General features: G+C 29.0%; 4 protein-coding genes across 4 annotated transcripts; 1 reads left to right on the forward strand and 3 right to left on the reverse strand.

Annotated features, from left to right (window-relative positions):
• Positions 1 to 9: 9 nt before the first annotated feature.
• DICPUDRAFT_50735 (uncharacterized protein) lies at positions 10 to 7689 on the reverse strand (the record flags this gene model as incomplete). Its single annotated transcript, XM_003292957.1, has 4 exons — positions 10 to 3689; positions 3732 to 6886; positions 6955 to 7228; positions 7299 to 7689. The coding sequence occupies 4 exons, from the start codon at positions 7687 to 7689 to the stop codon at positions 79 to 81; spliced, it is 7431 nt and encodes a 2476-aa protein (XP_003293005.1). The 3' UTR covers positions 10 to 78.
• A 785-nt stretch (positions 7690 to 8474) lies between these two features.
• Positions 8475 to 9798, reverse strand: DICPUDRAFT_157797 (uncharacterized protein; the record flags this gene model as incomplete). Its single annotated transcript, XM_003292958.1, has 3 exons — positions 8475 to 8513; positions 8578 to 8999; positions 9069 to 9798. The coding sequence occupies 3 exons, from the start codon at positions 9796 to 9798 to the stop codon at positions 8475 to 8477; spliced, it is 1191 nt and encodes a 396-aa protein (XP_003293006.1).
• Positions 9799 to 10641: 843 nt separating this feature from the next.
• Positions 10642 to 12588, forward strand: DICPUDRAFT_157798 (uncharacterized protein; the record flags this gene model as incomplete). Its single annotated transcript, XM_003292952.1, has 1 exon — positions 10642 to 12588. The coding sequence occupies one exon, from the start codon at positions 10642 to 10644 to the stop codon at positions 12586 to 12588; it is 1947 nt and encodes a 648-aa protein (XP_003293000.1).
• A 184-nt stretch (positions 12589 to 12772) lies between these two features.
• Positions 12773 to 14513, reverse strand: DICPUDRAFT_157799 (uncharacterized protein; the record flags this gene model as incomplete). Its single annotated transcript, XM_003292959.1, has 3 exons — positions 12773 to 13201; positions 13277 to 13452; positions 13538 to 14513. 3 exons carry the CDS (start codon positions 14511 to 14513, stop codon positions 12773 to 12775), a joined length of 1581 nt encoding a protein of 526 aa, XP_003293007.1.
• Positions 14514 to 14830: the final 317 nt, after the last annotated feature.

The following is a 14830-nucleotide window of genomic DNA, read 5'->3' on the forward strand; positions in this document are numbered from 1 at the left end:
TTTTTTTTTAATATATAAAAGAGTAGTTTATTTACATATATTTTATTATTTTTATATTAATATTAAAACTAGTTATTTTTATTTTTTATAATTTTGTTTTCTTGAATTTAACATTGTTCTTCTTGCAGATTCTAATTCTTTTTCTAATTTCAAAATCTTCATTTGTTGTTCGAGTTCTTTAACTTTAGAGCCAGTGAAACCATATTCTTGGTCTTCTTCTTCTTTTTGTTGTTCTTCAAACATAGTGGCAGCTTTAGCAGCAGCAACTAAATCTTGTGTAGCTAAAGCGACTTGTTTAGCAGCTTGGCTGAGATGGTGATGTGCTGATTGTTGTTGATAATTATCACCAGATTTGGCACGTGAAGCAGATACTAAAAGTGCAGTGGCAGCGGCAACAGCACGGGCTGTAGCAATAAGTTCTTCTTCTTCTGCATTACCTTTGGCTGATTTGATAGCAGCTTCAACTAAACGATGTGTAGCTGCTCCAACACTTTTAGCAGCGGAAATTAAACCATTAGACCATGTTGGATCTTGTTTGTAAACACTACCTGTAGCAATTTGGTCTTCTCTTCTCTTTGATTGAGCAACAGCGGCACTGTGAACAAGTTTGGCAACAGCTTTTGCGATGGAACCAGAGGCATCAACAATTGTAGCGGCAATACCTTCTGCATCGATCTTACCATGCTTAGCTTTAGACTCTGGTCTAGAGGCTAAGAGTCTAGCAGTAGCTTCTTCAATTGATCTAGCACATGCCATTAATTCATCTTCAGCAAGAGCTTCGAGATCTTCAAGAACATCATCTTCGACAATAATGTTTTGACCACCTGGGAGTTGTTTAGAAAGAGATACAAGTGATTGAACACCCTCGGCAATTGCACGGCTACAATCTGAAATAACAGCTGTACCATTCTTATCTTGATCTTTAACAGCTTTCATAAGATTGAGAATATCACCAGTGGTGGCTTTAACTTTTTCATTAGCTTTGTTTCTAAGTTCTTCATCATTTGGACCTAAAAGTGATACAACATGTTTGGAATTAGCAATGAAAGATTTAACATTTTCAACAACAGTTTGTGATGATTTAACGAGATCTTCTTGTGAAGTTTGATAGGATGTGACAATATCAATTGATGATTTAGCCAAATCTCTAGCGGATTGAGCAAGGGTTTCAGCAGTAGCATCTTTATTACTAAGAACAGCTTCTGGTTTTTCGTGGTATGATGAAACTTGGACAATTGATTTTTCGAGTTCTTTAATACCTTTACCAGCATCAGCAATAGCAGTGTAAATTGAAGTAAGGAATTGGCCTACAGCTTCAGCAATAGCTTCAGCAGATTTTCCAAGTGAACGGAATGCAGTGGCATCTTTTTTGAATCTTTGGGCATCTTTTGTAGCCAAAACCATTTGTTGACAAGAGATTGAAAGAGCTTTTGATGCACCAAGGATATCTTCTTGTGATTCATGGTCTGAGAGAACTGAGGCAATATCTTTAGCAGTTTTAACTAAATCAGCAACAGTTGAGGCGACTTTAGTTGTAGCAGCACCAAGATGTTCTTGAGTACCTTTAGATGAACCAACTAATTGAGAACCTGAAACAATAAGCATCTTTGATTGAAGGATAATATCTTTTTGAAGATTTTTGAGATGTTGTTGTTTGGCACTTTCGTTCATTGTGGTTTGTGATGATTGATCATTTTCTAATTGACCAGCAGCAGCGAATAAACTATAACCATCAAGATCTGAGATAACTTTACGAATATTGTCAATAGCAGCATCTGAAAGAATTTCACCAATAGCACCTTGTTTAAGTGATTGAAGGTAACGAGTGATACTTTCAGTAGTTTGACGATAACCATCATTAACTTTAGATTGTGAAGCATTGGCTTTGTCGGTAGAGTTGGTCTTGATTTGATTTATAATATCACCAGTACTTTGAATAACTTGTCTAGAGTTGGTAATAATTGAGTCTCTGATCTTTTGGTCACTAGTGGTGGTAAGGATAGCAGTAGTGACAGTGGCAATATCAGAAATATATTTGGCAATATCTTTTGAAATGGTTGAAATTGATACTAAATTATTACTGTCAGTAGCAACAACAGTTTTAATGGACATGGCGAGATTCTTTGAAAGATTGGAAATTTCTTCTTTGTATTCTTGGTAACTCTTGCCTTCACCTTCTTTAACGACATCTTTGATGGAGGTTTGGACAACTGATTTACGAATTTTATCCAATGATTCATCGAGATCTTTGTAAAGATTAACACCTGATGAAATTTGAGCAACTAATTTGTTCATAGCTTCGGAGGCATCTGAGCATTTGTTAACAATTGATTGATAGGTTTCCTTTGATGGGTTTGATGAAGCAGCAAATGAAGCTTGACATAATCTTAAGATACTATCACCAACATTTTTAGCTTCAGTAATTAAATCATTTTGAACATCAGCATCTTGGGTGGTTGCAAGGGTGGTTCTGGTAGTGTTAACAAGGTGTGGAGCGATGAATGAAAGAGCTTTAGCTGAAATACCAATAGCTTCTGGTGATTGTCTTGAGGCTTTTAATAAATCATTAATACCGGTACCAATTTCTTTAGTAATTTCGACCATTTTTTCTTGTGATTCAACATGTGAAAGGTTATCACGGTTGCAGTTTGTACCATCAAATGAACCAACAGCAACTGAAAGAGCCATGGTTGAAAGATCACTAATTGCACGTTGTGAAATTTCAATAGCCTCTTCACAGAAGTTAACACCTGGCATCATTGAGCTGGTAACTTTGATGATATCTTTGAGTGAACTGGTCATTGAGCTAGCACTTTCAGCTAAAATGGATGAAGCTTCAATATCTTTTGGTTTAGATGAGGCTGATGAAGCTGAAATAATGAATTGTGATGAAGCAGTTGAAACTGAACGGCAAGTAGCTAAAAGTTTTTCGAAATCAGCAACACCAATACCACGTTCTGTAGCTGGAATGGATGAGGTAATTAATAATTGACTAGTAGCTGTTTCGAGATCTTTCAAAGCAACTGAGAGCATAGCATTGCCACCTGGTTCTTTGGAAGTAACGGATTTAACACCACGAGCTAAATTAGATGTAGCAAGTGCCAATTGTTGAGTTGATTTAACAATTGACTCACGAACTTGTAATTGTTGTTCATTGTTTTCATCAAAAGCGGCAGCACGTTCTTTAGTAATACCCAAAAGTTGGCTGGTGCATGAGGCAACAGTACGAGCATTTGTAATAACATGAGCGACATCGTTTTGATTTGATGCAATTAAAGCAGTTGAATCTAAAATGTTTTTAGCTGGAAGCAAAATATCTGGTGATACAGTTGAAATTGAGCAAAGAATAACAGATTTAGCGGCTTCGATTAAAGCAGCAACTGATTCAGCGGCTTCAGTTGAACCTTGACCAACAAGATCTGGATTACTCTTTTGAGCAACAATATTGGAGGTAATAGTACCAAGTTTCTTTGAGTGTTCAGTGATACTTAAAAGTTGTTGTTGATGTTGCATTTCAAGAGCATTTGTAGTTTGTGAACCACTGGTATCTGGTAAAATAGTTTGGTCTAAGAGACGAGTAGCTTCAATGATACGGTCAACAGCTTCATCACATAAAGTGTTATTACCAACACCACCTAATGAACGAGTAACCTTGGCAATATGATCTTCAACAGATTGTGAAGCACTTACTAAATTTTGGTCATAAATTGGATCCTTGTTGTTGGCAATACGAGCTTTAGAGAAATCTAAAAGACTAACAATTTGATTACCAAGGGCAACAGTTGAAGCAAGAATGGCTTGTTTTGCACCATCGTTTTCATTTAATACAATTGCATTACCAGCATGGTTAATTAAAGTGGTTAAAGTAGCAGCTGTGATTTTAGCAGATGCACCTAAACCTTTTAAGTTTTTGCTACGAGCCATAGCAACAACTTGTTGAGTTGCAGCGACTAAAGCTTTGTTAGTTGAAAGGATTTCTTCGTTATAGTATTCCAATTCTTCGGTTGGTTGAGTAATAATTGAATCTACTGAAGCTAATTTTAATGATAAGATATTTGCAATATCGCTGGCAGCTTCATCAAGCTCTTTACAATCGACATTAACAGTTGAACCAACTAATGAAGCAATGCTAACTTGAACATCACCAGTGGCAGCATCTAAAAGTAATTCAGAAGCTGGGTCACCAACATTAGTAGCAACTGATCTTGAAGCACGAATTAATTGTTCCATATCGTTCATAAGTTGCTTTGTAATACCCATAAGTTTCTTTTGAGCTTGTTTGCCTTGAGTAGCACAAATTAATGTTTTAGCTGAAACGGCAACTGATGTGGCAGCTTCGGTAGTTTCTTTAACTAAATCACCTAATTTACTTGGATTAACACGAATTTCAGTAACCAATTCATTGTTGGCACTATTTAAATTCTTGATAGCAACCAATAATAATTCAGCTGCACCTTCACGGGTTGTACCAGCAACACTATCTAAGAAACCACCAGCAATAGCGATTTCAGTGGTTTCCAAATCTGCAATGGTTGAATCGAAAGCTTCTAAAGCTTCTTCAATTTCGATATGACCACAAATCTTTTTATAGGCTTCACCAGCTTTCATTAATTTTTGAACTGATTGAGCAGCTGAATCTGAAGCGAAAATGAGTTTTTGTTTTTGATTTGGATCGCTAATTTTTGGTGCAAATCTCTTACTTGCTGAAACTAAATTCATTGGTGGTAAAGATTGTTTTTGTGAAAGAGTTAATAACTCCATTTGTACAGCTTCTGATTTTGGATCTTGTACTACTTTCTTGATACCAATCATTAATTTAGCCAAAGCTTCAGAGACATCTTTAGAACTTTTCATTAATGAAATTCCATTGGCATCTGGAAGATATTGAGCTGATGTACGAGATGTACTGACTAATGAACTGACATGAGCAATCATTTCCTTGGAGTAATCACGAAGTGAAGTGATACATGCAATTTTACCAGCATCAGTAGCCATGTTTTGAGTGAGGAATTGAAGATGACCTGCAGTTTCCATAATATGAACTTGATGAGATTCTTGTTCTGGGTTCTTTATATAAGAACGACAGTGATTTGAAAGATTTGCAACGGATTCGAATACTGCATTGGTGCTATTGAAAAGACGTTGTTGTGATTGAGAATCAGCACGTGAAGCAACTGCTTTAGTGCAACCAATTAAACGATTTGCAATACCTGCGATAATTTTGTATGATTCTAAAACAGAGTCTGGGTTCTTAAGGTTGGTTCTCATAACCATAATAGCATTGGTGAGATCTGTTGAAACTGTGGCAAACTCTTCAGTAAGATTGGTACCTGCAAGAATTTCAGCACCACCAACTTCAACACCATTTGCAGTAATTGAAATTCTATGTTCTTGTTCTGAACAATCCAATGCATAATTAATAAGTCCAATTGTATCGATAATATCTGCAACTTTAGCTTGTAAAAGATTGTAATCTGCTTCTGGAATTTCACCTGATTTGAAAGCTGTTAAAAGAGTGCTTGAATGAGTAAGACAAGCTTGAGTAATACTGTTAATTTTATTACGTGATTCAGCATGACATGATGTTGAAGCAAGATTTTCGGTGGTGCTTATTAACTCCTCAGCAGTAAGGGCTGTGGTTTTAATTGCATTTTCGATTTGATTGAATAAGAGTTCATCATCGATTAATTCTACTTTAGATTGACCAACTAATAACATATCAGCGATGGCAGCTGAAACATTTTTAGCACATTCGATTAAAAGTTTGCTACTGCTTTCAGTGACATATTCATTATCACAAACAGCCATCATCATGGTTGCGAGTGCAGCAACATTAAAGATTTCGGTTTGGGCTATTTGACGACCCTTATCATCGATTTTATCACCTTGAATAGTTGATGAAACACTGAGAAGACGTGACATAGATTCTGAGAGTTTAGTTGCACAATTGATAATTTCATCAGAGAATGAAGCTAAATCTGGGAAATAGGCAGCATTTTTGGCACTAGTACCAACAGTATTTAATTCTGCCATAATAATTTGAGCACGTTTGGTGATTGCTTGTTGGAATGCAGCAACACCACCTGATGGTGGTGGAGAGTTCATATCTTGGAATAAACCATTAGCAGCTGTGGCAATGGCATTGGTATGGGTAATTAATTGATGTTTAAATTGTTGTGGAGTGAGAGTAGTGAATGAACGAGTGAATTGTTGAGCATTACTAGAACCAGATTTAAAACTATTTAATTCACCAATTAATAAATCGGTAGCACGAAGAGCACTTCTTAAATCAGTGATTGGAATTTGTTGGGATGGTGATAATTGTGGAGCACCACCGCCATTACCACCATAACCCATGAATGTTGAACTTTGTGCGACATTACCTCTTTTGATTGCAACTGATTCTTCGACACCAACTGCAGTATCATTTTGTTCAATAACCTTTGATGAATCCTTTCTTGATTTCATAATAATTTCGATATAACCTGAAATTAATTGAGAAATTTGTTCTGGACTTGGGGTATAAAGAATTAAATATTCAGTTTCGTGGTCACCAAAATCAAAAGTAAAACTCTTTTCTGTAGCAGCCCATCTCTTAATATGTTTTAATGGATGGGTCATGACAATTTCTTTAGTTTCTACCAACATTAACATCATTGACTCTCTAGTAATACCTAAAATATGGTCGACCATCTTCTTTTTACCATATTCTCTTAATTTAACTTCAAAGGATGTCATACCATAAGTCTTTAATGATCTACATAATTGTACATATCTATATTTAGCATTAACTTCGGTCATATTAACTAATTTCTTATATTCTTTGTAAATATCTTTTTCTGCACCTTTAGATTTTACCCATTGAAGTGGTAAATATTCTTTTAAACTAAAGAAAAAAAAAAATTAAATATTAATATTTATGTGTGAATATAGTTTAAAATTTTCGATAAATACTTTAAAAATCCACTGGTATGTTTAGTTGGGTTATAATCACCATGTGAAACTTGACATTGAAGAGCAGCCAAAGCTAAACTTTCTTCTCTTTGAGTTGGATATTTACCCTCAATGATACCATCTCTACATTGAACAAATAAAAGATGTAATTGAACAGGATCATTTCTGTCAATATTTGCATCATTGAAAAAGAACTTTTTCATTAAAACTGTAATATCAGTTTCTGAAATACCTTGTTCTGAAAGAATTTGATTTGAATTTAACCATTGACCATCTAAATTTGATATCAATATGTTAGTTACAATTTTTTTATTTATTTATTTATTTATTTTACCATTACTTACTTGAATTCATTAAAGAATATTCCTCTGGATTTTTAATACCCATTTTCTTACAAATGAAATTAACAATTTCAGAAACATTTGTACTTTCATCGATTAATTGAGTTTTAATTGTTTGATCGAGTAATTTAAATTTCTGTGGTCTATGTTTCTTTTTATAGTCTAATTGACAATCTGAATTGATGTCATAGAAAGCTAATGTTTTTTCCATTGATAACCATCTTGCTGATTGTTTTCCTTCGACTGCTGGTTGATAAAGACCATGATCTGGACCACCTTCATGTGTTTTTTCGAAAATGTGGGTGCAACATTCTTGAATACACATATCTGGTGAAAATCTTAATGTTTTGATGGTATTTGAACCAACAATATTAATCTTTAATGAAATTGACATTTTCTTTTTTCTTTTTCCTTTTTTCTTTAAATTGTGGTTATATAGTTTTTAAAAAAAAAAAATAATGATTTATATATATTTATATGATAATATATAAAAAAAGTAATAATACAAATTTATTTATAAAAAATAAAATAAAAATTTAAAAAATAAAAAAAAAACAATTCTTTTTAAAAATACAAATAATATATATATATAAATAGGTTATCTTTGGCTTGTTTGTACAAAGAAAATGAATTGAATAAAATAAAAAATAAAAAATAAAAAGATTTTTTTTAAAAAAAAAAAATTAAAATTTTATTATTTTTTTATTTTTTTTTTTTTTTGGGGTGGATCTAAATTAACTGACAATGTAAAAAAAAATTTTTCCACATTATCGCAGATTCCAAATGATAGTGTTAGCGTGTGGTAAACAGTGATTATTAAAATAGATATTTACAAATAAATAATAAAATTTTCATAATTATAAATAATTAAAAAACGACCTATTTTTAAAAGATTAAAATAGAAATAATATAACTTTCGATTAAATAAAATAAATATTTTATTTATTTTGGTTTGTTTTTTTTAATTTTTTTTATTTTTTATTTTTCTTAATTTAAAAGGGGGTAGTGAAGATCCAATTTAAAAAAAAAAAAAGAAAAAAAGGGTTTTTGTTGAGTTTTTTTTTTTTTTTTTTTTGGTTATTTAGAGATTTGATATTATTTTAATATTGAATTAATTGGGATTTTTATATATAAATATATATATTTAAATATATCTTTTCTTTTTTTTTTTTAATCTGTTTAATTTTCATCGTCTTCACATAATACATCGAAAATATTCTAAAATAAAATAAATAAATTAATATCTTATGTAGGTTTCTATACTAATATAGTTAAAACTTACATTGCCAGTTTTAACAACTGGTTGTGGTGTTTCTTTTTGTTCTTTTGGTTGTTTTGGACGACCATTTTGTTGCCAGCCTTGTTGATCAGGTTTATTAAAGGATTTATTGAATTTATTTTTGTTGTCATATTTATTGTCGTATTGTTTATTGAAACCTTGTTTCATTGAGTTTGGTTTGTACTTATCACCTGATGGAGTATAGAAGTTTTGTTGTTGTTGTTGAATTGGTTGTTGTTGTTGTTGTTGGATTGGTTGTTGTTGTTGTTGTGGTGGTTGACCTCCAAAAGTTTTAGTTGTATCAACTGGGGTTGCATCACCAAATGGGTTAACTTTTGAATTTGGATTTGGTTGGAATTGTTTATCTTGTGGTTGATTCCAGTTTGGTTGATGGGTTTGTTGTTGATATTGGTTTTGTGGTTTTCCTAAAAAATAAAATAACTATTAATAATCAAAATCGAAAAATTTAAAAATTAATCTAAAACAAATATTACTTGAATAGTTAACAACTGAAATTGGGACTTCTTCTAAAACAAAGCCTTGTAATTTCAAAGCTTTTTGATAGTTTTCAGAGTCTTTTAATTGTACAATGGTTTCTTTTGGTTGATAGGTAAATTCTAAATATTCGATAGCTGCGTCTCTAAAGATATCTTGTAAAAGCTCTTTAGTGATTGATTCATTGTAACCAGTGATTAAAACTTCATTTCTTCTATAGTTAATAGAGTTTGCACGGGTATATCCGCCTTGGTTATTGTAATTGTTTTGACCGTTTTGTGGTCTATTGTAATTGTTATAACCACCTTGTTGTTGTTGTTGTTGTTGTTGTTGTGGTCTGTTGTAGTTGTTATAGCCACCTTGTTGTTGGTTATTGTATCTATTTTGTTGTTGATAACCTCCTTGTTGTTGTTGTGGTCTGTTGTAGTTGTTGTAACCACCTTGTTGATATCCGCCTCTGTTTTGGTTATTATATTGTTGACGATTGTCTCTATTATAATTGTTATTCATTTGTCTGTTATCATCTCTTTGGTAGTGTTGATATTGTTTTTGTTCATTTGATCTTTGATCATCATAGGACTCTCTTGGTTCTTCATCAACTTCTGGTGCAACTGCAACTGGTTCCTCTTGTTTTTCGACAACTGGTTCTGGTTCTGGTTGAGATTGTAATTTCATTTCATTTTCTCTTTCCTCATTTTCTGTTTCATCAGCCCAATTTAAAGAACTCATTTTTGTTTTTTACTTTTGCTTTTTAATAATCAAAAAAAAAAATCTAAAAAAAATTGGTTTATTATTAGATTAATTAAAATTTTTTTTTAAATTTATTTATACATATATATGTGTGTGTATGTGCATTATGAATATTATTTGTATGTGTATGTGTATGTGCATGTTGTTATTTGTATGTGTAAGTTATAGATTTAATAAATTAAAATAATAAATAAATGAATTAAAATTAATTTGTGTGTGATTTTAAATTGTTTAAAATATTATTGACAATTGTTTTTATTTTGATATTTTTTATATATTAAGATATTTACCTTAATTGGTTATTTTTTTTGATAATTTAATTTGAACTTTAGTATAATAATTTAATACTATAGTTTATCTTTGGCTATTTGTAAAATTTAAAAAAAAAAAAAAAAAAAAAAAAATTTAAAAAAATTTAAAAAAAAAAAAAAAAAATTTAAAAAAAAAAATGAAAAAAAAATAAAAATGAAAAAAAAAATAATGAATGTATATTCATATCTATTTTTCCATATTTTTTTTAGTATTTTTATCATCAAAAAAAGTTATAAATAATTATATTGTTTTTTTTTTTTTTTTTGTCTATTTATATTTTTTTTTATTTTAAATATAATTGTTTTCTTTTTTTGTATTTATTGTTTTTTTTTTTTTTATTTTTATATTAATTTTTTTAATATTTTTAAATTAATTTTTTTATTTTTTTAATTTGTTTTTTATTTTTTTTCTTTATTTTTTTACACAGATATTAAATTTTTATATGGTTTTAGTTTTTATTGTATTATAGATTAATACAATATTCTATTTAAATATTTTATTATAATAAATATGAATAATAATAATAATAATAATAATAACAATAATAATAATAATAATAATAATAAAAATAAAAATAATAATAATGAAAATAAAAATAATAATAATTTAAACAATAATAATAATAATAATGATTTTTATAAAGTTTGGGAAAATGTTGTAATTCGTAACCAAATATTATTTCACCTTAGACTCTATTCATTTCATTCACATATTCCACAGCAATTAGAATTCAATGGATTTAATATATCAAAGCAATTCAAGAGTTATCCATATTATCAATATTTCAAATCTGCCTCAATTACAATTAATGATTTCGAATATGGGTTAAATTTATTACCATCAAATTTAGATTCACTTAAAATGGTTTTAAAAAGAAGTTTCGAAAAAAATAATAATTTTAATATAAAAAATGTCAGATCACTAAGATCTGACCATCAAAACATATTATTAAATAGAGGGAATAAATTAAACCAAGCACTTAATAACAATAGTAATAATAACAACAACAATAATAATAATAATAATAGTAATAATAATAATAATATACAAAATAATTATAAATTAATAAACAATAATAATTTAGATTTTATAATGGAAGAACCAATTGTTAATTTAGAAATTAATTTTATACTTAGAAATCATTTTAATGAAATTATTAAAGCAAATTTAAAAGGTAGAAAAATAAAAAAATTGGTTTTAGAATCAGAGTTTTCAAATAGGTTTGATATTGAAGAAATACTTTCAAGTGTCAATGGATTAGTTTCATTAACTCTATCAAATATTTTCGATACCCAATTAAGAGCCAATATATTTTGTAACACAATAGAGACACTGGAATTTCAAGATCCTCATTTCAATACAAAATTTGAAAAGCAAATTTTACCAGAATCACTAACGAGTCTTACTCTATTTAGCTATAATCAACCTTTTGAAGAAAATGTTTTACCAAAGAATTTAAAATATTTAAGGATCGGTTCAGGGTTTAGCTATCCATTTCATCAAAATACCTTACCAAATTTAACCCATTTAAATATACACAACTATTGCAAGCCATTTGGACCTGGTGTTCTTCCCTCGAGTCTTGAGTCCCTTACGACAGGAGACTGTGGTTCCAATGTTTACCCAAGTAGTATAACAAAGTTAAAGCTCTTTGTTTATGACAAACAACTAGTCGAGAACTATCTACCAAATGGAGTTAAAAAACTAACACTACTATTTTTATCACCCCACGAATTAAAATGCAATATAATACCACCAAGTGTAGAGTTTCTGTCTTTAAATTCAAGCTGTACATTACAAAAGAACTTTATTTTTCCTCCAAATCTTTTAAAATATACATTCAAACAGCCAGATCAACTCCCAACAACATTAACAAAATTAAAGTTTGAAAATCTATCAGAAAATTGCCCACCACTAACAACTTTAAAGAGTTTAACATCAATAAAAATAATGACCTCATTTTCAAGCCCAACAAACTATGACCACATTCAAATACCACAATCAGTTACTGATATGCAATTTCAAAGCCCCTATGCATCACATAAGGATTTTAATATACCTCCACACATTCAGTTTTTAAAATATGGATATGATATGTTTATAGCATCTTCAATGTTATCATGTCTAACAGCCTCAGTTGCAAATAATTTCTTGAATCATCAACAACTGCAGCAATTACCCAAAGACTTAAAAATTTTAGAAATTTGTGGGCATATGATAATAGATAAAGATCTTAATGTAGAAGTTTTAATCTTTACTGGGCCATTATCACAAATTGTATCAATCCCAGACTCTTTGCATACAATATATCTAAATCAATCCGAAGTCGAATACTCTGATTTAATATCAAAATCTCAAGAAATCGATAAACTTGTACATATTATTAAAATAGTTGACCCAAAATCATTTAAATCATTATATAAAAAGTCAATAGCCAATTACTTAAATAATAAATAATACAAATATATTATATTATTAAAAAAAAAGAAAAAAGGAAAGTAAAAAATTTTTTTTTTTTGAATAAATAATAGAAATTAAAAAACTTTATTGTTTTATATATTTGGTTTATATTTTGGATTTGTCATTTATATTTTTCGATTATACAGTTTAATTTATATTTTTTTTTTTTTTTTTCTTGTTTTTAAATGGTTTCACCTATATTTGTGTTCGATATTTGCACCAAATTATTAACTATTTTTAAAAGATTTTTCAAGCCAAAAAGATAACCTTCATCTAAAGTATTAACATCGTTGCTATTGTTGTGACTGTGATTAGGTGAAGCATTTGCAAAATCGACCATTTTGATATTAATTTTGGCATCTTGAAGATTTGTACTTTGTCCATCATAGATAATTAAAAGAGAACCCCCATAAAGTTTAAAACATTTTTGACTTTCAAAGAGTGATATTAATTGATACAATCTTTTCGCTATACCACTTAAAATTTCGGTTCTATGTCTTAAACCATTGTCTACATATTTACAAATAACTGTTGGAATATCTGAAACCTTTAATTTTCTTCCATAAAATTTATCATATGTTGTGTATGAACCTTGTTTTTGATCATATACCTAAAATTAAAAATTAAAAATTAATATTAGTTTTTGAAAAAATAAATTATTTCGATAGTGATTATAATAACTTACTTTAAGTCCACACACTCTAAAACCCAATGGAGCAGATGTTGTTAGTTTACATTTCTCTTCCATTTTCCTTATTTTTTCGATGGGTGCGTCGACTCCATGTTGTCTTGTGCCCATTTTAAGATCTAATATACAGGGATATTTACATAAATAAGTTAAATCTTCAATTTTAATATACACTGTAAATATAAATAAAATAAAATAATATTAGTAAAAATAAATAAATAAAAAAGATATGGTTGTTATAGTTTATAAATTACTTACAATTTTGGCAATCTTTTGGTAAATTTATAGTTTTATTTCTCCAATGGTTATAATCGATTGAATTACAATTATGTGATTTAAATGTCTCCTCTAAATATTTTAAATCATAATTCTTTAAATCGAGTATGCCATAAAACTTTGGGGTGAAACCAATAAACTCTTGATGATATTTCAATGATTCATAGAACTGATATTCTTGAGGAACTAAAGGTTTTAAAATTTTACCATCTGGTAATTTTAATAATGGTGCTTGACCAGCAACTTGATGTGAAAGAATATTTAAATTTTTCATTGAGAATGATGTGCTTCTTTTTCTTTGTTGGGTTGGGTTCTCTATATCAAAGTTGGTTGAATTTGAACTTTGTTCATTGCTATATGATGTTGTAGTTGAAGAAGTTGAAGTATTTAAACTTAAAGTATCTCCATTGTCGAAAAGTGTTGATGCTGATTGTGATTGTTGGGTTGGTGTTTGTGGTTGTGATGGAGGGTCATATAAATGTTTTAGTGGATTATAATCTTGTTTTGAATTATTATTTGTATTAATAAATGTTGTATTACAATATTGGTATTCTTTACTAAGTATAAGTATATCAGGTATATTTTTTGGTGAAACACTAATAATATTGTAATTATTTTGGCCCGAAATTGATGGTGAAATATCTATATTATTATTGTTATTGTTATTATTATTATTATTGTTGTTATTGTTATTGTTATTACTAATACTATTTAATGGTTGATTTAAATTAAAAGTAACGCTATGTGTCATTGGGGTTGCTGGGGTTGAAATTGAATGTCTAATTTCAATATTATTATTACTTGTATTTAAAAATGATGATTTAATGTTGTTATTGTTATTATTATTACTATTGCTAGCTATAACTGAAATGGTTGGTGAAGTAGTGGTTGATGATGCTGATGTGGTATAATCACAAACACTACTAATAGAATATGGTATCATATCAAAAAGTTCCATAAATTTTTATGTATGTATATTTTGATACATATATTTGATTATTATTAAAAAAAAATTGTTTATTGTTTATTTTTGAAATATAAAATTTTATTTTTATATACAAAGAGGTTTATTTATTATATTATAGTTTTTCTTTATTTATTTAAATAATTATTATTATTATTTTTATTTTTTTGTTTATTTTTTGATTATATTATATATTTGATGATATACTTGAATTTATGTTTTCTTCTAATACTAGCGTTATATAAGATATTATAGGAATCATTTAAAATTCTCTATTCTATCTTTGTTGATACTATTAAAGAAAATAAAAA

The sequence above is a fragment of the Dictyostelium purpureum genome, assembly GCF_000190715.1.
Source record: "Dictyostelium purpureum unplaced genomic scaffold DICPUscaffold_387, whole genome shotgun sequence".
Taxonomy (NCBI): domain Eukaryota; phylum Evosea; class Eumycetozoa; order Dictyosteliales; family Dictyosteliaceae; genus Dictyostelium; species Dictyostelium purpureum.